Source organism: Puma concolor, chromosome B3, assembly GCF_028749965.1.
Source record: "Puma concolor isolate L17-30 chromosome B3, mPumCon1.1.hap2, whole genome shotgun sequence".
In the NCBI taxonomy this organism is placed as follows: Eukaryota; Metazoa; Chordata; class Mammalia; order Carnivora; family Felidae; genus Puma; species Puma concolor.
The window spans coordinates 121329995-121353294 of NC_141672.1; the positions used below are offsets into that span (position 1 = coordinate 121329995).

General features: G+C 37.6%; 1 protein-coding gene across 7 annotated transcripts in view; it reads left to right on the forward strand.

The window, feature by feature from the left end:
* Window positions 1-23300, forward strand: part of HERC2 (HECT and RLD domain containing E3 ubiquitin protein ligase 2) — a 268401-nt gene that overhangs the window by 109663 nt on the left and 135438 nt on the right. For 6 of the 7 annotated variants that reach the window (XM_086711321.1, XM_086711320.1, XM_086711319.1 and 3 more), the window contains 14 exons: window positions 182-337; window positions 1008-1193; window positions 7416-7586; window positions 7975-8078; window positions 9361-9538; window positions 11682-11896; window positions 12370-12502; window positions 12602-12729; window positions 12818-13013; window positions 15406-15539; window positions 16089-16262; window positions 16341-16477; window positions 16838-16989; window positions 18185-18376. In XM_086711321.1, coding sequence (XP_086567447.1) covers window positions 182-337; window positions 1008-1193; window positions 7416-7586; window positions 7975-8078; window positions 9361-9538; window positions 11682-11896; window positions 12370-12502; window positions 12602-12729; window positions 12818-13013; window positions 15406-15539; window positions 16089-16262; window positions 16341-16477; window positions 16838-16989; window positions 18185-18376 — 2256 coding nt within the window. The remainder of the gene's footprint in view (window positions 1-181; window positions 338-1007; window positions 1194-7415; window positions 7587-7974; window positions 8079-9360; window positions 9539-11681; window positions 11897-12369; window positions 12503-12601; window positions 12730-12817; window positions 13014-15405; window positions 15540-16088; window positions 16263-16340; window positions 16478-16837; window positions 16990-18184; window positions 18377-23300) is intronic. The other variant, XM_086711323.1, reaches the window with a different exon arrangement.

Here is a 23300-nt window from a genome sequence, read left to right on the forward strand (position 1 = left end):
GTGTATGAAAATTTTTTCTCAAATTCTGTGACATAAAAACAACCAGGGAATATGGGTTAATTTTCTCCTTTGAGAAAATTGTTATACATAAAAGATGTATAGATGAGGGTGGAATCAATGCGATTTATTTACGAAGTAAATTTTAATGGTAAAAATGAAATTTTCTAAATCTTTCTTCAAGGTCCTGAGCTTATGGGTGTTGGTTCCTTGCTGAAGAAGTACACAGCCCTTTTGTGCACACACATTGGAGATATACTGCCTGTGGCAGCCAGCATTGCTTCCACCAGCTGGCGGCACTTTGCAGAGGTGGCCTGCATTGTGGAAGGGGACTTCACTGGTACCTTTTTTATATCCTACCTTCAGACATTTATTTATTTTCAGAGATAGATAAGACTTAAAATTTATCACTTCCTGATAAACCTGCATGCCTTTGCCCCATACATTTTCTAGTCATGTTGGCTTTTCTCCTTTTCTTTTTTTACTTGCTTGACAATTCTGTTGGTGTAGGAGTTGTGTCACTGTAAATGTAATTAGTGATTTAGAGTCATACAGCCATTATTAACATTTCAATAATGAGGTCATTGGGAATTGTCTAATTTTATTTCAGCCCCATAAAAATTAGTTGCGCCTTTCAGGACCTTAATAATTTCCAGTATTTCTTAATATGTTTTCAAGTTAGTTCTGTGACACTAGAGCATTCTTATTAAGTGCTTTTTTACTGAAAGTAAACTTAGTTGTAAACACTTAAGTTTTCTGAATAAAAGACAAGTTCACAGAAGTGTTGAAACACAGTGGTTTTGAAAAGTATTCTTGTAACTCAGAGGGTTCTGTTTGATACCTTTGTTTGTCTCTTTCAAAATGAAAGATAAAATAATCCTGTGGAAATATGCTTTCCTTATTTTGTGATTTATCAGAATTTGAACATAGAACAAGCTTAGAAAGTAGTTTTATAGGATATATGGTTTTATTTAAATCTTAATGCTGTTTTTTTTTCTTTTAAAATTTAGGTGTTCTCCTTCCAGAACTAGTAGTTTCTATAGTGCTTCTGCTCAGTAAAAATGCTGGTCTCATGCAGGAGGCTGGAGCTGTCCCTCTGCTGGGTGGCCTGTTAGAACACCTGGATCGGTTCAATCACCTTGCACCGGGAAAGGAAAGGGACGATAATGAAGAGTTAGCCTGGCCTGGCATCATGGGTATGACATCTTAACTTCCAGAACTTCTGCTGAGGAAAGTTTATCCTGATCTAACCTATTCTTGCCTTTTTATCCGAAAGGATACTTCACAAAGAGAAACCAATATTTGCCATTTTCACTGATGGGAGTATAAGTGGAGAATCAAGATAATCCAAATCAGAAGAGATTTAGATTATATATAAGAAAGGATTTTTCTGTTAATTGTTGTTACTTTCTGAATTGGACTATTTTAGAAAGTTCTGTAGAGCCGTTTCTTGGGTGTTGTCTCCAGAAGGTACTGTTGCGGCGATTAGATATAGTCCAGCTTTGGAGGCTGACATCAATATGGGATGACTTTTTAAACTCATTTCTAACTGATGTTACTAAGTTGTGGAATTCCGATATTTAGCTGAGCACTTCCCTATATGTACTGTCTATAGTGCTTACCAAATTGGGATGGAACTTGTCTTCTCAAAGTTTTCAGCTTTGACATTTTTTAAGTGTATGTTACCATACTGTGTATGGTTCTGACTTCCTGGACTCATAGAATTAAATTGAAGTTGTGGTCATTTGTATTTTGTAGGAAAGCTCAGGCAAGCTGGGCTTTTTTCCCCTTCCATTGTAGACTGTCATCTTCTAACAGGAGTTTCAAATAAGAAGTAACAACTATCCTGAAGAAAATAACAATAGGATATGGAGCATAGTTTTTAATTTTTTTATATCACTAGTATTTTTAGCACCATTCATTTGTATTTATGAAGTTAAATGTTATTTTTGTCTCTATAGTTAGTATGGTTGAAGGCATTTAATCTGATTAAGCAGTTCAAACTTACTCATTTAAAAATCTTTTTTTATTATGAAATATAGCACATACTCAAAAGTACAGAAAACAGCTCTGTGACTGATCATAGAGAAAATCATTTGGGGCGCCTGGCTGGCTCTGTTGGTTAAGCGTCCGACTTCGCCTCAGGTCATGATTTCACGGTCCGTGAGTTTGAACCCTGCGTCGGGCTCTGTGCTGACAGCTCAGAGCCTGGAGTCTTCTTCAGATACTGTGTCTCCCTCTCTCTCTGCCCCTCCACCACTCTCTCTCAAAAATAAATAAACATTAAAAAAATTAAAAAAAAAAAAAAAAAGAAAATAACATCCATCCAGATTAAGAAATGGAATGGTGGCAGGAACATCCTAAACACTGCTTCTTGTCTCCTGAAAGATACCTCTCTCTGGTCTTGTGTGGTTGCTGCTCCTCTACTTCTTTTTATCATTTTATCAGACAGGCTTGTGCTCCTTAATAGTTTGTTTAAATATTCTTATGTCTGTTTCTTTTTTTAAATTTTTTTTAAAATTTATTTTGAGAGAGAGCAAGAGTGAGGGGGGAGTAGAGAGAGAGGGAGACCAAGAATCCCGAGCCCCAAGAGGGGCTCAGTCTCATGAGTTGTGAGATCATGACCTGAGTCAAAACCAGGAGTTGTGTGCTTAACCAACTGTGCCACCCAGGTGCTCCTCTTATGTCTGTTTCTTGCTGGAATTAATTATGTCTATTTCTTGTTGGTTTGTAGGGTATGCTTTAGTACAGAATGCCAGGTTTCCATAGTGGTTGTGCTGATTTTCATCTCCATAGAGTGTGAGAGTTCTCACCATTCCACCCCTGTGCCAAGAGGTCACGTGTCATTTTTTCCCTAGGCATTTTGTCCATAGGATCATTGTTCCAGCACTCTTGGGTGAAAGGAGTGTCCTTGGTCACTCTTCAGGAGTACCACTTTTGTCAAAATCAGTTGACTGTCTCTGCCTGTGTCTATTTCTCATCTTGCAGCTTCCCTCTGTGCCTTCTGCACTTGTTAGCACCCTCTGGTGCATTGTTGAATACAAATGGTGATACTGGGCAGCCTTGTCTTGTTTAGGAGCAAAAGAAAAGCTTTCCAAATTTCACACATGAAATATGAGGTTTGTTAAGGGATTTCTTTGTAGAAACCTTTTTTAAAAAATTTTTTTTAAGTTTATTTATTTTTTGAGAGACAGAGAGAGACAGAGCATGAGCGGGGGAGGGGCAGAGAGAGGGGGAGTCACAGAATCTGAAGCAGGCTCCAGGCTCTGACCTGGCAGCACAGAGCCTGACGTGGGGCTGGAACTTGTGAACCGTGAGATCATGACCTGAGCCAAAGTTGGACGCTTAACCGACTGAGCCACCCAGGTGCCCTCTTTGTAGAAGCCTTTACATATTAAGGAAGTTTCCTTCTATTCTGCTTTGCAATTAAGTTTTAATTAATCTCAGTGATCATATAATTTTTCTTTTTTCTATTAACGTGTTAATTATTGATTTTTCAAAAGTTAAATCAGCCTTCTGCATCTGGAATAAAACTGTCTTGATCGTATTATATTGGTCATATTAATATGTGTTGCTGGTCTCGATGTGTTTTGCTTTTTTCCAACAATTTTGCATCTGTGCTTGTGAATTGTAGTTTTCTTTTAATGCCCTATAAGTTGCTGATAATCACCCCTCCACTAACAAAGAGGCTGTAATTTAGGAACATGACAGCTTCCCATGCAATCTCTGTTAAATTTCTTTTTACAGTCTGTCAGCTGAGAATATTAGCTTGTTGGTAGAAACTATCTGAGGGATCCAGTAGTACAAAAACATAACAAGACATTTAAAGTTTTAGTAAGACAGGCTGTGCTAGTCTCTTAGAGTTACTTAGAGAATGTTCTTTCCTCTTCTTTTTTTTTTTCCTCCCCAGAAGGGTATGTATAAGATTGGTAGAATTTGCCAGATAATCATCTTGATCTGTAGTGTTGTGAACAGTTTTTTTGTTTTTTTTTTTTTTGGTTTTGGGGTGGTAAGATAGAGTGGAAACCCAACTTTTTTTTTTTTTAACTATGGTGAAGTATACATAACATAAAATTTTCATTTTAACCATATTTAAGTTTTCCATTCTGTGGCATTAAGTACATTCACGTTATTGTCCAACCAACACCACCATCCAGTTTCAAAACCTTTCATCTCTCCTGAATTGAAACTCTGTACCCATTAAACATTAACTCTCCATTCTCCACTCCCTCTCACCCTTGACAACCACCATTCAACTTTCTGTTTCTGTGAATTTGACTACTCGAGGTAGGTCATATAAGTGGAAGCATACAGTATTTGTTCTTTGGTAATTGTCTTACTCTATTTAGCATATCTTCAGGGTTCATCCATGTTATAGCATGTGTCAGAATTTGCTTCCTTTTTAAGGCTGAATAATGTTTAATAATATTGCAAACAAAATGGTTTATCCAGTCATCTCTTGATATACACTTTGGTGGTTTCCACCTTTTGGCTGATGTGACTAACGCTGTCATGAACATGGGTGTGCAAATGTCTGTTTGAAGCCCTGCTTTCACTTCCTTTGGGTTAGAGGCTAAAAGTGGGATTGCTGAGTCATATGGTAATTCTGTGTTTAACTTCCCACCATAATGTTTTCCATAGTGGCTGTTCCATTTTACATTCCCATAGGCAGAGTACAAGGAAGGGCTCTATTTTTTCACATCCTTGCCAACACTTGTTTTTTTCTGTTTTATTGATAACAGCCATCCTAATGGGACAGAGTGGTATCATAATGTAGTTTTGATTTGGTTTTCCTTAATGGTTAGTGATAATGTATGTCTGTTCTTGTGCTTATTGGCCATTTGCATATCTTTGGAGAAGTGTCTATTCAAGTGTTTTTCCTATTTTTGAATCAGGTTTTGTTATTGTTGCTATTGTTGAATTGTAGGAATTTGTTATGTATTCTGGATGTATATGATTTAGTTATATTTTCTCCTTATGTGTGGATTGCCTTTTCATTTTGTTGGTAGTGTCCAGCGATGTTTAATTTTGATTAAGTCCAACTTAACCTAGTTTTTCTTTTGTTGCCTATGCTTTTGGTGTCCTGTTCAAGAAATCATTGCCAAATTATATGTCATGAAGGATTCCTCCTGTTCTTTTCTAAGAGTTTGATATTTTATAGTTTTAGCTCTTCAAATCTTTGATCTGTTTTAAGTTTTGTATATGGTGTATAAGGTAAGGGTCCAACTTGATTTGTTTGCGATTGGATATTCAGTTTTCCTAGCACCACTTGTGGAAAAGATTGTCCTTCCCCCATTGAATGGTTGTGACACTCTGTCCAAAACATTTGACCATATATATGAGGATTTATTTCTGAGTTCTGTATTCTATTCCATTGATCCAGTTGTCTGTCTTTATGCTGGTGCTACTCTGGTCTTTATTATTTCTTTTCTTCTTTCTTAGGGTTTAATCTGATATTTTTTTAGCTTTTAAAGAAATGATGTTTGTTCATTGTGAAAACACAGATAAAAGTAGGGGAGAATAGGATAATGAACCTGGATTTACAAGTATTCACATTTCAGCTTCTCCTCCACTTAACTTAGTGATTGAATGATTGAATCATTTTAAAGCAGATCTCTTTAAGACATTTTGACACACATTACCTGTTAATGATTAGAACTTTTTTTGGTAATAAAACCTTAATATCATTATTCTGTCTAAGATTAATAGTGATTCCTTAATGTTACATGCAGTCTATGTTCCATTTTCCTGGATTATCTAAAAAGGTCTTTTTATTAGTGGTTATTTTGAATCAGCATCTAAATACGTTTTGCATGTTATAGTTGGTTGATATGCTTCCAGTCTCTTTTTCATTTAACAGTGTATCTCTAGGCCCTCCTCTTTGTCTCTGTGGTCATACTCTTTATTTGTCAAAGAAGCAGGGAATTTGTTCTGGAGAATTTCATATTTTCTGAATTTGGTTGATTGCCCTCTCTTTTAGTCTAATATCTCTGTTACACTTTCTCTAAACAGTTGGTTATATGTATAGGGGTGATGAGGCTTGGATGCAGATTTGGATTCAGTTTTTGATAGAGTGTGTCTGAGGTCATGCTGTGTGTTTCTTGTTTCATTGGCTCTGAGGCCTGTGATTCTGTGTGACACCCACCTTCAGTTCTGTTCAGATGGACCAGGGAGTTCATATACAGTCTGTCTTCTATAAAATCCCCTAGCAACCTTGCCTTCATTTGTTTGGGTAGTACAAAGTACAATTTGTACAGGTAAGGACATGATCCTAGCTTGACTCCCCTCTTCAATCACCTCCCTATATCATTTTTCAGTGATACTGAGTTAATGTCCTAGCACTTTGAAAGGTGACCAGTGAGGCATTCTTCCTTCATCTTCCCCTTCATTCCTCCCCTCCTCCTCTGTTTTTATTTATTTATTTTTTATTTACTTATTGTTTTTGAGAGAGAGTGAGCCTGGGAGGGGCAGAAGGAGATGGAGAGTGAGAATTTAAGCAGGCTTCATGCCCAACACAGACCCTGACTCAGGGCTCAATCTCCTGATTGTGAGATAATGAGCTGAGCCGAAATCAAGAGTTGGACACTTAACTGACTGAGCCACCTAGGTGCCCCTTTTTAAAATTTTTGACTATCGTGAACTCTTCGAATTTTATTGATTTAATGTTTATTAACTTATTTACTTTTTTGCTTTTTTCCCCCCTACTATATATATTTAAAGGTATAAATGCCCTTAAACACATATTTAGCTCTAGAAGTGTGGATCTATAGTATTTTCATTATCATTCATTGTATTTTTTCTATAGACATTTTGTTCTGGGAAGTCAAATATGAATTTTTATTTTATTTTTGTTACCTATTTGTAATTTAACTGCATTGTAGTCAGTGCATATGCTCTGTAACTTTATTTCTTTGAAATTTTTGGGATTTGCTTAATTTGCCTTATACATAGATTTGCTATTCATGCTGCTCATGTGATATTGTTTTTGTTTTGTTTTATAATCATTGCATGTTCTTTGTGCATTTATTTATTTTTTAATGTTTTTATTTATTTTTGAGACAGAGAGAGACAGAGCATGAGCAGGGGAGGGGCAGAGAGACAGGGAGACACAGAACCTGAAGCAGGCTGCAGGCTCTGTGCTGTCAGCTCAGAGCCCGACGCGGGGTCGAACTCACAGACTGTGAGATCATGACCTGAGCTGAAGTCGGATGCTCAACCAACTGTGCCAGCCAGGCGCCCCAAATCATTGCATATTCTTAGTGAATTTTTGTTTGTGGTATTAGTTACAGCGAGAGATATGTTAATCTCCTATTGTGATTATGGATTTGTCTATTTCCCTTTATAGTTTTTGCATGATTTGTTCTATTGCTTTATCTCTTGATCTATTGACTGATTGATTTTGGTTTCTGTATATGCAGAATCATTTTTTACAGGTCAGAACTGTAGAAATAATGAGGAGGTGACACAGATACGCAAAGCTGATTTGGAGAACCACAATAAAGATGGAGGCTTCTGGACTGTGATTGATGGGAAAGTATATGATATAAAGGACTTCCAGACACAGTCATTAACAGGAAATAGTATTCTTGGTAAGGCCTCACTTTCTACTTCATGGTGAAAAGTTACAGCATGTGCCATTTTGAGCAGAGTATTTGGCTTTTAAGCGATCAGTTGAGTATATTGCTCCACCCCCCATGTTTTAATCTACTGGTGGCTTTGGTGTGCGGCCTATCAGCGAATTCAAACAGGTTTGAAGAATTCCTTATCATTTTGTATTTGTTTCAACACCTGTTGAAACTTGTTTCAAATCCTGAGTTGGCGCAGGCAGCTCTGGGAGGGGATGAAAGATCATTATTATACTTTGGTAACCCTCACACTGGAGTCACCTGCCTGATCTATTTCCTACTTGACATTTCTACTATTGGTGTGTAAGCAAATTGTATTGAAATAATGTTGCTTTTGTTTTTTTTGTTTTAGCTCAGTTTGCAGGGGAAGACCCAGTGGTAGCTTTGGAAGCTGCTTTGCAGTTTGAAGACACCCGGGAATCAATGCATGCCTTCTGTGTTGGCCAGTATCTGGAGGTGAGGCTGTGTGCGTGGGCATCATGGTGAACGTCAGGGGAGACCTCCTCTGTATATTTGTGATAGGTGGTTTTTACCTTGAAGTATTATTGATAATGGGGCCTTTCGGTGGAGGTGCGTGTCATTAAGTGATACATATGAAGATCCTTTAGAAGTTTTTTCATAAATGAATTTATTTACACTTATTCGTGTTAAGATTTATGAAGTATTGGTCTTGAAAAATTATTGTAAAAGTTGTTAATTTGTAACACATGTAGACACTTTTCCACACACAAAAAGGGTTTAACCTTTGGCCTTTACAGTTTTATTGTAAGCTTATGTAGAAATTTGAAGTGGCTTACTATCTTGAGATATATATTTTTGGGGGAAGAATTATCTAGTAGCATAATTCTTTAGAATAGAAGTATGTCCTACCTATGCATGAGCTTTGGAGTTTATATGTTGGGATTGGTTTTCCAGGTATAGATCCATAAGTAATAAAATTTATTAAATGCCACATAGGTAAGACTTAAAGCATTGCATAGGGAGAGATTGACTTTGCTTGTAAATTATCTAATAAGACTGGCAAAGTTTTTTTTCATTTGATCTCTTTTCTAACTGGTTTCTTTTTGTTAACATAAATTTATACCTCCACATATTGTGGTCCTAGTTCACTACTCACAGCAGTCCTTTCATATTTTTGGGTTTTTGGGGGTGTTATTTATGCATGTAACAATTCAGTATATTTTCTGAAGTATACAGTCAATCTGTAAACTTCTATTTGATTCTTTAAGGAATTATCTAGTTTACCTGTTGTTTTTTAAATTTTTTAAAAAGTTTAGTGTGTGTGTGTGTGTGTGTGTGTGTATGTGTGTGAGAGAGAGGAAGGGGGAGAGAGAGAGAGAGAGAAACAAGGGAGGAACAGAGAGAAAGGGAGAGAGAGGATCCCAAACAGGCTCTGCACTGTCTGTGCAGAGACCCAGGTAGGGCTCGAACTCACAAACCGCGAGATCTTGACCCAAGCCGAATCAAGAGTTGGACACTCAACTGATTGAGCTACCCAAGAGCCCCTCTAGTTTACCTGTTTATCTGAGCTTTGGTTTTACCACCAGTAGATCTGTGTGTTTACCGTTTGCTCTGTAGGGTGTGCCTACAGCACATAGCATGTATAGCAGCATAATAGGATGTAGGAAAAGGGTATCCAGAGCATCTGCTTCTCTTCCTCATGGAACTTTGTCTTGTTTAGGGACATAAGCTGTTGCTCTTTTGGTTTTTATGTTTTCAATTAACCCTGTTTTCTCAGACTGATGATGAAATTTATCTTTCCAAGCCTGACCAAGAAGTTGTTACCATACCAGATCTGGGAAGTCTCTCTTCACCTCTGATAGACACAGAAAGGAATCTGGGCCTACTTCTCGGATTACATGCTTCCTATTTAGCTATGAGCACACCACTGTCTCCGGTTGAGATCGAATGTGCCAGTAAGAAAAATTTGCTTTCTGCTAACAGATTAGAAGGTTATTTTAGCTGAGTCTTACGTGCTATTTAGAATAGGAGAAGAATCAACACAGTTGTTGGTGAGTAAAAATAAGGATCGTGGGACTATGACACTAAACCAATGAAATAGAAATAGTTGTGAATGGCTTTCATTTGCTCTCATGACCTGTGGCAGCAGAGGAAGCTAACAGGTGCATGGAAATATCAGTCCTATGCGTGCTCTCACTTTTGCTTCCTGTAACAGATGGGTTCAACTTGGCTGTCGTCTCCATGTGACATGGATTGGCTGTTCCTATTGGGGATAATATTCTTTTTGAGGATTGTGTTTTTACTAGACCCAAATACCTTTTGGGATTGCGACCTTTTTAATGACCTAAAGTAATAAAATTTCACTATATTCCATAAGATGGATTTAAAGTTTTGTTTACATATTCCTACATTTCTCTGTCTGCCAACCATCCAGCAAGCATTTACTGAGTAAATACTCAGTATGAGTTACCATGCTAGGTGCTCAATGCATTAAGTGTGCATTAGACACTTTTCTGCTTTTAGGTGCTTTTTGTGTGATGATGAGCCAGACATTATAATAGAGCAGTACACAGGGTAGAAGAGCATGAAATGGAGACATTTGTAATTTGTTCTGATGGGGAAGAAACCCCATCAGAGGTGAAGGAGTAAGGACATTGGAGTCCCAGAAAAGTGAGTGTGTGAATCTCCTGGGCAGAAATACAGGTGTGTGAGGAGCATTTGTTAAGAAAAGTAGGGCTTCCTATTGCTTGTGTATGTGTACTGTCAGGAGAGAATGCTAGTGGGCAAGGATGGTCAATGTACTTGGTCAGCCCAGCCTTCTGGAACAAGCCTTTGGTGTGCATGCTGGGCATTTTGCTGCCTGCAGAGCCTCTCAGGGGGATGGACTCATCCTTTCCCTCAAATATTTATAGTATAGGGAAGATACATTTCTTCTAAATCAGCAAAGAGGGTGGGAAATGAGAAGAGTCAGAGTAGAATTGATCAGAAAGTACTATGGGCCCTGGTGGGTGGGCCCTAAGCCATCAGAAACCACCTTTAGAGCAGTATCTTTGAGAGATTAGAGGGAGTTCTAAATGTAGAGACCTAGGGAAGGTCATGATCATATTTGTGTTTTAGAATTAATGTAGCACTTAGGAGAATGCTCCTGGATCTTCTAAAATCTAAATTTTCAGTAAAAGAACATGGAGTACATCCCAGATTTGATTGCTTGGGTTTTGGAGGACTATTTTGATAACAGAAGTCATTGAAAAAAATTTGTAGCAATGAACAAACTGATTCTTCATTTTTTTTGGTGAGTCTCACTCCAGTTATCCGAGCAATTAGAATGAGCATCCACATTGGCACTGATGCATATTCTTGTGTGTCTAGCCATGCCTCATGCAGGTCTCCTTTGTGAGACACACATAGTCTACTGGGTCTCCAGTCTCCAAGGATCTGTCTCTTACTAAGGTCCCATGTTATATGATTAGTAGTCTCTTATTTTTATTATTAGATTAATGCTCTAGGGAAATATGTCCTGCCCTGAGCATGTTTTTTCTTTGTAGTCCCCTTCTCATGTGCTGCTTTCCTACCTGGATGCTCAGTGTTTTTATCTTTATCCAGATCTCCTCTCAGTTGTCACTTCCACAGAAAATCCTTTACCGACTCTTGCAGTAGTGGAGGTCTATACTCTTGTACCAACTGTAGTACTTTGTAGCATACAGTTATCCTAATTGAAATTGAGTGATTGCTTGTGTAAGTGTTGCCTCCATGCTGCTCTCCCTAGTAAAATGCAATGCCCCAGTGTTCCCACAGTATCAGTAGAATCAGTCAGCTCCATGTTTTACTGAGTATCTAGAAAAGTTGTACTGGAACTATTATACTGAGTTCTGATACCATGCTTAGGATGTAGTGAATAGCCAGAAGTGTTAACCTATTTTCATGCAGACATAGGAATTATAAGCCAGTCTATATAAATGTTAGATGTGACTCTTTAATATGAATGATGCTGAATTTTTCCTCTTAAATCAAATATTCACTTCTTATCTTTTATATCAATGTTTATTTCTGAATAGTACACTCAAGTTTCTCTTTAATGTTTGCATATGCACTTTCTAGAGTGGCTTCAGTCATCCATCTTCTCTGGAGGCCTACAGACCAGCCAGATCCACTATAGCTACAATGAGGAGAAAGACGAGGACCATTGTAGCTCTCCTGGAGGCACTCCTGCTAGCAAGTCCCGACTCTGCTCCCACAGACGGGCCTTAGGAGACCATTCCCAGGCATTCCTGCAAGCCATTGCTGACAATAACATACAGGATCACAATGTGAAGGTGAGTGAGGCCTTCCCACACTTAGTATCCTTGGTTTACCGTAAAACTTTGATATGTGAACACTTTCATGTTCTCTGATTTGCTTAGCACAGACTTTAGTTACATATTATTTGTAGGGCTGGTTTTGAGGTAAGAGGCTGGTTCAGTTCTTCTGGGTGCCTGACTCTTGACTTCAGGTCAGGTCATGATCTCAAGGTCATGAGATAGAGCCCTGTGTTAGGCTGTGCACTGGGCATGAAGCCCGCTTAAGGTTCTCTCTCTCCCTTTGCTTCCTCCCCTGTGTGCATGCGCGCTGTCTTTAAAAAAAAAAAAAAAAAGAAAAAGAAAAAAAAGGCTGATTCAATTCAATATGTCAGTGATGTTTTAGAAGCATTGCTGATTGCAAGTACATTAGAAATTGTGGCATGTAGTTTGGAATTTATGAGGGCGTGTTAGGTGGCTCTGAAGTTACCCTCCAGCTGTTTCTGTTACAGGACTTTCTGTGTCAAATAGAAAGGTACTGTAGGCAGTGCCATTTGACCACACCAATCACTTTTCCTCCTGAGCACCCTGTGGAAGAGGTTGGCCGCTTACTATTATGTTGCCTTTTAAAGCATGAAGATTTAGGTATGAATCTTGACATTTTAGCTATACTATACATTTTTCAACTGACATGCAATGTACATTCATTCTTACGCTGCCCCTTTTTAAAAATGTCTTTTACAGGTCACGTGGCATTATCTTTAGTTCACGCAGGAACCCTTGGTATTGAGCAAGTAAAGCACAGAACATTGCCTAAATCAGTAGTGGATGTTTGTAGAGTTGTTTACCAAGCAAAATGCTCACTCATTAAGGTAAATACATTTTTATTCTTTTTTTTTGTGCTTTGCAGATAGTTGGTAAAATATTTGTTAAGTTGTCTTTTCATATTTAACTTTGTAGACGCATCAAGAACAGGGTCGTTCTTACAAGGAAGTCTGCGCTCCAGTCATTGAACGTTTGAGATTCCTCTTTAATGAACTAAGACCTGCAGTTTGTAATGATCTCTCTATAATGTCCAAGTTTAAACTGTTAAGTTCTTTGCCCCGTTGGAGGAGGATAGTTCAGAAGATAATTCGAGAACGAAGGAAAAAGAGAGGTAAAAGATGGGAAGATGCTGTCAAAGTGTGTGCTTTTCCCCAGTATATTTGAGTCTGTGATTTGAGTGAAGCTGTTTGCTACTGCTTAGTACATGTGGATTTCCACAACTGCCATGATATTTGTTATGTGTATTTATGATTAAATAGACAAATCCTGCTTATTTTTCCTAGACATCAGATAATGATACAACTTTGCTATTGAGTATGTTATGATTTGGTAATTACTAAATTGATGCTGTACAAGGTAAATACTATAAACTTTATTAAATTGATGGGGAAGAGGAAGTGTTTTTTTTTTTTTTTTAATCACTTGTCCTGGTAAATGAGATATATGAGAATGTTTATTCTTTTAGTTAATCTTGCCATTATTGTAAGGAAATGTTTTCCTTTGGAAATATTGAGTATTCTGATACATGGAGAATTGTTATAAAAGGAACTAAAAGAATTACTAATATTTTCAGGAAGCAACTGTTTAGGGATGTGGAGAATTTTTATATTAAATGAGCAAAATTTGAGTACAAGTACATGAATTTGGAATTTGGTTAATTATGATTATAAAAACGTTTTGCAGAAATTTCTGATTATATTCTTATGAATTATACCAATTTATTCACAGATAAGCTTATTAAACTATTATTTACTGAGTTTTTGATGGACATTATGAACAATGATGTCATAAAAGACTAACTTTGTGTTAGAAGCCATCCTGAATTGATTGTTCTTGAGAAAACTCTTAACCACAACAATTTGCCTGAATCCTAGAGATGCTCTGAATCAGGAAATCATGGTAGGAATGCTTCTGAGATCCCTTTAACCTAGGTAGTGAGGAAATTCATAGTAGAGGCACAGGCCTGGGAGACCACCATCTCAGCTTGAGGAACAATGATGCCCTCACCACCTGACCATCGCCTCCATGGATTCTGAGGCCATGTTGTCACCTCTTAAAGTTTCTTGTTGTGGGTTTAAATATTTAGTTGTGTAAGTTTGAAGCTGTTTTTGTTTTTATTTTAAGAAAATCAAATAACTTATAAATGATTATTACTGGTGCTGTGTTAGGCTTACCAAAAGCACCCTTAAATTTGATGATTCACTGGACTCAGAAGAGCTGTTATACTCACAGTTACAGTTTATTACTGTGAAAGGATACAGATTAAAATCAGCAAAAGGAAAGGCACATTGAAGGAAATCCAAAGAAAACTAGGCCTAAGCTTCCGGTTCCCTCCCAGTGGAGCTGCATAGGGCCGTGCTTAGTTCTCTCAGCAGTGATGTGTGACAGCATGTGTGAAGGGCTGTCAGCAAGGATGCTCACCTGAGCCTTGGCATCCAAGATTATTATTGTGGGTCAGTCACATAGACATATGGGGCCTGCATGGTTACTCTCAGTTATTTAGACTCTAGCTTCCACAGTAGAAACAGGTGATAACTGTAAGTCACATTCTTAGCATAAACTGTCTGTTCAAACTGGAAAACATGGCGTTAGACCTCAGGCATACAGAAACAATTTTCTCAGGCAGAACATGTCAAGGACTTGGATCTCAGTTCACAGGGGATGGCCAAGTGCTGAAAGGACAGTGTTTCTTGGGAATTTGCAGAGTTTGGGCAACCCAGACCTGCTGTGTTAGTGTTTACTGCTCATGTGTATTATTAATTATATTCCTTATTATATTACTTGCTGAGAAGAAATAAACTAAAAGTCTTGAAAGGGAGCAAAAATATGAAAGCAACACCACATATCATATTGAAAATTCATTAGAAATTTCCCAAATTAAAGAGACTAACATAGTAAAAGGTATCCAGTTAATTCAGTTCAGTTGCGTAGTGGTGACAGATTTCATTGCATTGGTCCAGAGTGGGCAAGCTGGGGACAAATGCAGCCTGCTGCTTGCTGTATGTTGCCCATGAGCTAAGATTGGGTTTTGAATTTTAAAGTTACTTTTTAAAAAACCAAAAGAAGAATAATATGTTTGACACATGGAAATTATATGAAGTTTAAATTCAAGCATCTGTAAATAAAGTTAGCTGCTTTTCAGCTTGCAACAGCAGAATCCAGTATTTGCAATAGACTGGCCTGCAAAGACTAAAATATTCACCATCTATCTGGCCCTTTAAGAAAAAGTTTGCTGACTACTGGGCTTCTCTTTCTGTATGACCATCGTAGCACCTTCTCCATCTTTCTGTACATGATGTGGAGTAGCAGAGTGTTATTATTGAATGTCATGTGAGAATAATCATGATAGTTTTTACTTTTGTAGTTTGAGCATTTCAGTTGACAGTGGTATTTACATGTTTGAGTAAAATAGGTCCTTTACCTTCATGCATATTTAATACTTCTTAATTTAAAATTGTATATAAATAAATGAATTTTATAATGAAAGATGTTTTTAATCATAGTTCCTAAGAAGCCAGAATCTACAGATGATGAAGAAAAAATTGGAAATGAAGAGAGTGATTTAGAAGAAGCTTGCATTTTGCCACATAGTCCTATAAATGTGGATAAAAGACCCATTACAATTAAATCACCTAAGGTGAAGTATTTTCTGTGATTCTGAGGCTGGCTGAATAGAAACACAGCACATAGCAAGGGAACCCATAAGTATTGTCACTTTGTCCTTGAGCGTCTATAAGATAGAGAGTGTAGTGGGTTATTATACATATGGGTGAACGCCCAGTCATGCCTAACACACTTGATTTATGGTGTCCTGGTTAGATCGATAGCTGGAAAAGTGTTCCCTTTTACTTTTAGTAGTACATTATATCATTATTCATTTGCCATTCATTCACTGAATATATACTTTGTTCTAGAAACTGTCCTGGTCACATAGGCTGTTGAAACCTATGATAATTTAACTTTGTATACCATGTTAGTCTGTTTCAAAGTATGTAAGTATAGAGATTATAAATTCATTTATAAGCCTATTTATGGCATAGTTATTTTTGCCATAAATTAGTTACTTAATTTCAAGTATTTTACCAATTTAAACGTACTTGCATTTATTTATAATTTATTTGAGTAACTGTTTCAGAGCCCATGTTAATAAGGTAAACTAATGGTGAAAATGGCTTTCCTTTGTCAGGATAAATGGCAACCACTGTTGAGTACCGTTACAGGTGTTCACAAATACAAGTGGTTGAAGCAGAATGTTCAGGGTCTCTATCCACAGTCTGCGCTCCTCAGTACAATTGCTGAATTTGCCCTTAAGGAAGAGCCAGTGGATGTGGAAAAAATGAGAAAGTGCCTACTAAAACAGGTAAAATTTGCTAAAAACATTCTTCTCTGCATGGGATAATATACACAACATTTAACTGTATGCATTCATATTTTGCAGTTGGAGAGAGCAGAAGTTCGTCTGGAAGGGATAGATACAATTTTAAAACTGGCAACCAAAAATTTCTTACTTCCATCTGTGCAGTATGCTATGTTCTGTGGATGGCAGAGACTTATTCCTGAGGGGATTGATATAGGGTAAAACTTTATTATAACATTTTTTCTTAATAAGGGAAATTCTGGCAACAAGACATTATTTTATTGAAATTAAAAGTCTGGCAATATTCTGATTTTTTTTTTAATGTTTATTTATTTTTGAGAGAGAGCGCAAGTGGGGCGGTGGGGGGTGGGGGGAGTGGGCAGAGAGAGAGAGAGAGAGACAGAATCTGAAGCAGGCTCCAGGCTCTGAGCTGTCAGCACAGAGCTCGACATGGGGCTTGAACTCATGGACTGTGAAATCATGACCTGAGCCAAAGTCGGACGCTCAACTGACTAAGCCACTCAGGTGCCCCCTTTCTGGCAATGTGCCAAGTAAAATTCTTTATCTTTGTTTAAAAGGGAACCTCTTACGGATTGCCTAAAGGATGTTGATTTGATCCCACCTTTTAATCGGATGCTGCTGGAAGTAACTTTTGGCAAGCTATATGCTTGGGCTGTTCAGAATATTCGAAATGTTTTGATAGATGCAAATGCAAAATTTAAAGAGCTTGGTGAGTTAAAAAAAAAAATCTGATGTTTAAAAGGCTGTATTAAGATTGCTGTTGAAGTATTGCCCATAATCATGTTAGCATTAGCTTATAGTTTGGCTCTTAATTATATGTTGTGGAAACTTACAAATGCTAATTTTTTGCTCTTTGAGAAGACTTTTTTTTTTTTTTTTTTTTTTTAATTTTTTTTTTTAACGTTTTATTTTATTTTTTTGGGACAGAGAGAGACAGAGCATGAACGGGGGAGGGGCAGAGAGAGAGGGAGACACAGAATCAGAAACAGGCTCCAGGCTCTGAGCCATCAGCCCAGAGCCCGACGCGGGGCTCGAACTCACGGACCGCGAGATCGTGACCTGGCTGAAGTCGGACACTTAACCGACTGCGCCACCCAGGCGCCCCAAGAAGACTTTAATAACTTTGTACATTAGAATGATAATCTTTTAAAAATTTTTTATTTTTATATTTATAGATATATAAATATATTTATATTTTATTTTTATTTTTTGAAAGTGTGCACACACGTTCCTATGTGTGGGGTCAGGGGCAGAGGGAGAGGGAGAGAGAGAATCTTAAGCAGGCTCCCATGCCTAGTGTGGAGCCCCAACTCAGGGCTTGATCTCATGACTGTGAGATCATGATCTGAGCTGAAATCAAGAGTTGGACACTTAACTGACTGTGCCACCCAGGTGCCCCTAGACTGATACTCTAAGCTGCTTTAAGGTTTCTCAAATTTTAAATGGAACTTTCAAAATTCAGCAGAAGACACAATTTTGTAGTGTCCTAATAGTAAGCTTTTACATTTTAACATTTTCATGTGTATCACTAACACCATATACCCTAAAGTGTATATCCTTTATTAATACTTAATTTATTGAATAGTTTGAGCACCTGCAGAGAAATGCTAGGATTGGTTTTGTGGAAGAGAAGTGAAATATGACTCTTGTATATGAAATAAAATGAGTAAGCCACCAGGGATATTTAGTGGAGCTGCATGTTAAGTTTTGCAGACAAATGGAAATAGGTATATGTGGATTGATGGTGGTAGGATTATTGCAAAGCAATGAACAGCTGCCTGATGTCCACACTCTTTGGAAACCCATTGAAAAACATAGTTTTTAAAAAATTGCTATTGTTTTCCTCATCTGTATGTTCTTATATCCACATGCAAGAAATTTCTGTGGGTGCTAATGCCATTTAGGTATCCAGCCTGTCCCTCTACAAACCATTACCAATGAGAACCCGTCAGGACCAAGCCTGGGGACGACCCCACAAGCTCGCTTTCTCCTGGTGATGCTCAGCATGCTCACCCTGCAACATGGTGCAAACAACCTGAACCTCCTGCTGAACTCTGGCATGCTTGCCCTGACACAGACAGCACTTCGGCTGATTGGTAGGTTGACACTAGTCATTTATGAAAATGCCAAGGTTTTTCCTTCATCTTTTCTTTCTCTTTATAAATTTTTTTTATTGTGGTAAAATGAAAATAACATAAAATGTATCATTTTTTTTACAATTATTTTATTTTATTTTTATTTTATTTTATTTTTTTCAATATATGAAATTTATTGTCAAATTGGTTTCCATACAACACCCCGTGCTCATCCCAAAAGGTACCCTCCTCTATACCTATCACCCACCCCCCCCCCCCCCCACCCCCCATCAACCCTCAATTTGTTCTCAGTTTTTAAGAGTCTCTTATGCTTTGGCTGCCTCCCACTCTAACCTCTTTTTTTTTTTTTTCCTTCCCCTCCCCCATGGGTTGCTGTTAAGTTTCTCAGAATCCACCTAAGAGTGAAACCATATGGTATCTGTCTTTCTCTGTATGGCTTATTTCACTTAGCATAACATTCTCCAGTTCCATCCATGTTGCTACAAAGGGCCATATTTCATTCTTTCTCATGAGGGTACAAAAAAGTTATGTAACTAGATACTGGTAATGCTTGTACAACACTGTGGATATGCTTAATGCTAATCAATTATAAAGTTGTTTAAAATAATACATTTTACTCCTATAAACAACTTTATAATTGATTAGCATTAAGCATATCCACAGTGTTGTACAAGCATTACCAGTATCTAGTTACATAACTTTTTTGTACCCTCATGCAAAGCCATACCCATGTAGTGGCAGCTCCTGATTTCCCACTCCCCCAGCTTTTGGCAACAACAAATCTGTTTTAAGCTCTGTAGATTTTCCTAATCTGAATATTTCATATAAATATAATTTTTATATTTCATATAATTTTTAGCCTTCTGTATATGGCTTATTTCACTTAGCATGTTTCAGTACTTCATCTCTTTTTATGGTTAAAATATATGAATATACTACATTTTATTTATCCTTTTATCCATGGTTGGACATTTGGCTTGTTTCTACTTTTTGGCCATTGTGAGTAATGCTGCTAGGAACATTTGTGTACAAGTTTTTGTTTGAACACCTGTTTCCATTTCTTCTGTTATATACCAAGGAGTGGAAGTGCAGGGTCATAAGGTTATCCTATGTTTAACATGCTAAGGAACCTCCAGTCTTTTCCCTAGCACTGCACCATTTTCCATTCCCCCTCAGCAATGGACTGGCTTCTAGTTTCTCCACATCTTCACCAACAGTAGTTTTTCTCTGGATGGATCAAGGCCATCCCAGTTGCTATGAAGTGGTATCTCATTGTGGTTTGATTTACATTTTGCTAATGTAAGGACATTGAGCATCGTTACACATGTTTGTTGGTCATTTGTATATCTTCTTGGAGAAATTTTTTTTTTTTTTTCTGGTGTGTCAGTTCTGCTTTACTTTTTTTTTTTAATTAAAAAAAATTTTTTTAATGTTTATTTATTTATTTATTTATTATTTTTTTTTTTTAATTTTTTTTTTTCAACGTTTTTATTTATTTTTGGGACAGAGAGAGACAGAGCATGAACGGGGGAGGGGCAGAGAGAGAGGGAGACACAGAATCGGAAACAGGCTCCAGGCTCCGAGCCATCAGCCCAGAGCCTGACACGGGGCTCGAACTCACGGACCGCGAGATTGTGACCTGGCTGAAGTCGGACGCTTAACCGACTGCGCCACCCAGGCGCCCCATGTTTATTTATTTTTTAGAGAGAGAGAGACAGAGTGTGAGCAGGGGAGGGTCTGAGCAGGCTCCAGGCTCCTAAACAGACTCCAGGCTCTGAACTGTTTTCACAGAGCCTGATGTGGGACTTGAACTCGCAAACTGCGAGATCATGACCTGAGCTGAAGTTAGATGCTTAACCAACTGAGCCACCCAGGCGCCCCCTTTTTTTTAATTAAAAAAAATTTTTTTGTGTAATTTAATTTACATCCAAGTTAGTTGGCATATATTGCAATTATGGTTTCAGGAGTAGAATCCAGTGATTGATTCATCCCCTATGTATATAACACCCAGTGCTCATCCCAAGTGTCTTCCTTAATGCCCCTTATTTAGCCCATTCCCCCCACCCACAACCTCTCCAGCAACTCTCAGTTTGTTCTCTGTATTTAAGGGTCTCTTATGTTTTGTCCCTCTCCTTGTTTTTATATTATTTTTGCTTCCTTTCCCTTATGTTCATCTGTTTTGTATCTTAAATTCCACATATGAGTGAAGTCATATGATATTTGTCTTTCTCTGACTAATTTCACTTAGCATAATACATTCTAGGTCCATCCAAGTAGTTGCAAATAGCAATATTTCATTCTTTTTGATTGGTGAGTAATACTCCATTTTGTGTGTGTGTGTGTGTGTGTGTGTGTGTGTGTGTGTGTGTGTGTACATTTCGATACGTTGGCTATTGTCAATAGTGCTGCTATAAACATTGGGGTGCATGTGCCCCTTCAAAACAGCACGCCTGTATCCCTTGGATAAATACCTAGTAGTGCAATTGATGGGTTGTAGGGTAGTCCTTTTGCGATTTTTTGAGGAACCTCCATACTGTTTTCCAGAGTGGCTGCACCAGTTTGCATTCCCACCAGCAGCGCGAAAGAGATCCTCTTTCTCTGCATCCTCACAAACATCTGTTCTGGCCTGAGTTGTTAATGTTAACCATTCTGACAGTTGTGAGGTGGTATCTCATAGTGGTTTTGATATGTATTTCCCTGATGATGAGTGATGTTGAGCATTTTTTCATGTGTCTATTAGCCATCTGGATGTCTTCTTTGGAGAAGTGTCTATTCATGTCTTTTGCCCATTTCTTCACTGGATTCTTTGTTTTTTTGTGTGTTGAGTTTGATAAGTTCCTTTATAGATTTTGGATACTAACCCTTTATTTGATATGTCATTTGCAGATATCTACTCCCATTCCGTTGATTGCCTTTTAGTTTTGTTGATTGTTTTCTTTGCCCTGCAGAAGATTTTTATCTTGATGAGGTCCCAATAGTTCATTTTTGCTTCTGTTTCCCTTGCCTCCGGAGACGTGTTAAGAAGTTGCTGTGGCCAAGATCAAAGAGGTTTTTGCCTGCTTTCTCCTCGAGGATTTTGATGGCTTTCTGTCTCACATTTAGGTCTTCCATCCATTTTGAGTTTGTTTTTGTGTATGATGTAAGAAAGCGGTCCAGGTTCATTTTTCTGCATGTCGCTATCCAGTTTTCCCAGCACCAGTTGCTGAAGAGACTGTCTTTATTCCATTGGATAGTCTTTCCTGCTTTGTCAAAGATTAGTTGGCCATACGTTTGTGGATCCATTTCTGGGTTCTTTATTCTGTTCCATTGATCTGAGTGTCTTTTTTTCTGTCACTACCATACTGTCTTGATGATTACAGCTTTATAGTACATCTTGAAGTCTGGGATTGTGACACCTCCAGCTTTGGTTTTCTTTTTCAGGACCATTTTGGCTATTTGGGGCCTTTTTTGGTTCCATCCAAATTTTAGGATTGTTTGTTCTAGCTCTGTGAAGAATGCTGGTGTTATTTTGATAGGGACTGCATTGAATATGTTGATTGCTTTGCGTAGTATTGACATTTTAATATTTTTTCTTCCAATCCAGGAGCATGGAATATTTTTCCTTTTTTTGTGTGTCTTCTTCTATTTCTTTCATAAGCTTTCTATAATTTTCAGTGTATAGATTTTTCACCTTTTTGTTTAGGTTTATTCCTAGATATTTAATGTTGTTTGGTGCAATTATAAATGGGATTGATTCCTTGATTTCTTTTTCTGTTGCTTCATTATTGGTGTATAGAAATGCAGCCAATTTCTGTGCATTGACTTTATATCCTATGACTTTGCTGAACTCATGGATCAGTTCTAGTAGTTTTTTGGTGCAATCTTTTGGGTTTTCCATATAGAGTATCATGTTGTCTGTGAAGAGTGAAAGTCTGACTTCCTCCTTGCTGATTTGGATGCCTTTTATTCCTTTGTGTTGTCTGATTACTGAGGCTAGGACATCCAATACTATATTGAATAACTGTGTTGAGAGTAGACATCCTTGTCATATTCCTGACCTTAGGGGAAAGGCTCTAAGTTTTTCCCCATTGAGGATATTAGTGGTGGGTCTTTCATACATGGCTTTTATGATCTTGAGGTGTGATCCTTCTATCCCTACTTTCTTGAGGGTTGTTACCAAGAAAACATGCTATATTTTGTCAAATGCTTTCTCTGCATCTATTGAGAGGATCACGTGGTTCTCGTCCTGTCTTTTATTGATGTAATGTATTACATTGATTATTTTGCAGATATTGAAGTAGTCCTGCATCCCAGGTATAAATTCCACTTTGTCGTGGTAAATAATTCTTTTAATGTATTGTTGGATCCAGTTGACTACAGGGAAATTGGTCTGTAGTTCTTCTTTTTAGTCAGGCTTTGGGTTTGGAATGGAAGCTTTCCTTACATTTCTACTTTTTGGAATAGCTTCAAAAGAATAGGTGTTAACTCTTCTTTAAACTTTTGGTAGAATTCCCCTGGAAAGCCATCCGGCTCTGGGCTCTTGTTTCTTGGGGATATTTTTGATTACTAATTTGATTTATTTACTGGTTATGGGTCTGTTCAAATTTTCTATTTATTCTTGTTTCAGTTTGGTAGTGTATATCTTTCTAGGAATTTGTCCAATTCTTCAGATTGCCCCGTTTATTGGCATATAATTGTTCATAATATTCTTTTATTATTGTTTGTATTTCTGCAGTGTTGGTTGTGATATCTCCTCTTTCATTCTTGATTTTATTTGGGTCCTTTCCTGTTTCTTTTTGATCAAACTGGCTAGGGGTGTATCAACTTTGTTAATTCCTTCAAAGAATCAGTTCCTGGTTTCATTGATTTGTTCTGTTTTTTTTTTTTTTTTTTTTTTTTTTCCAATAGCATTGATTTCTGCCCTCATCTTTATTATTTCCTGTCT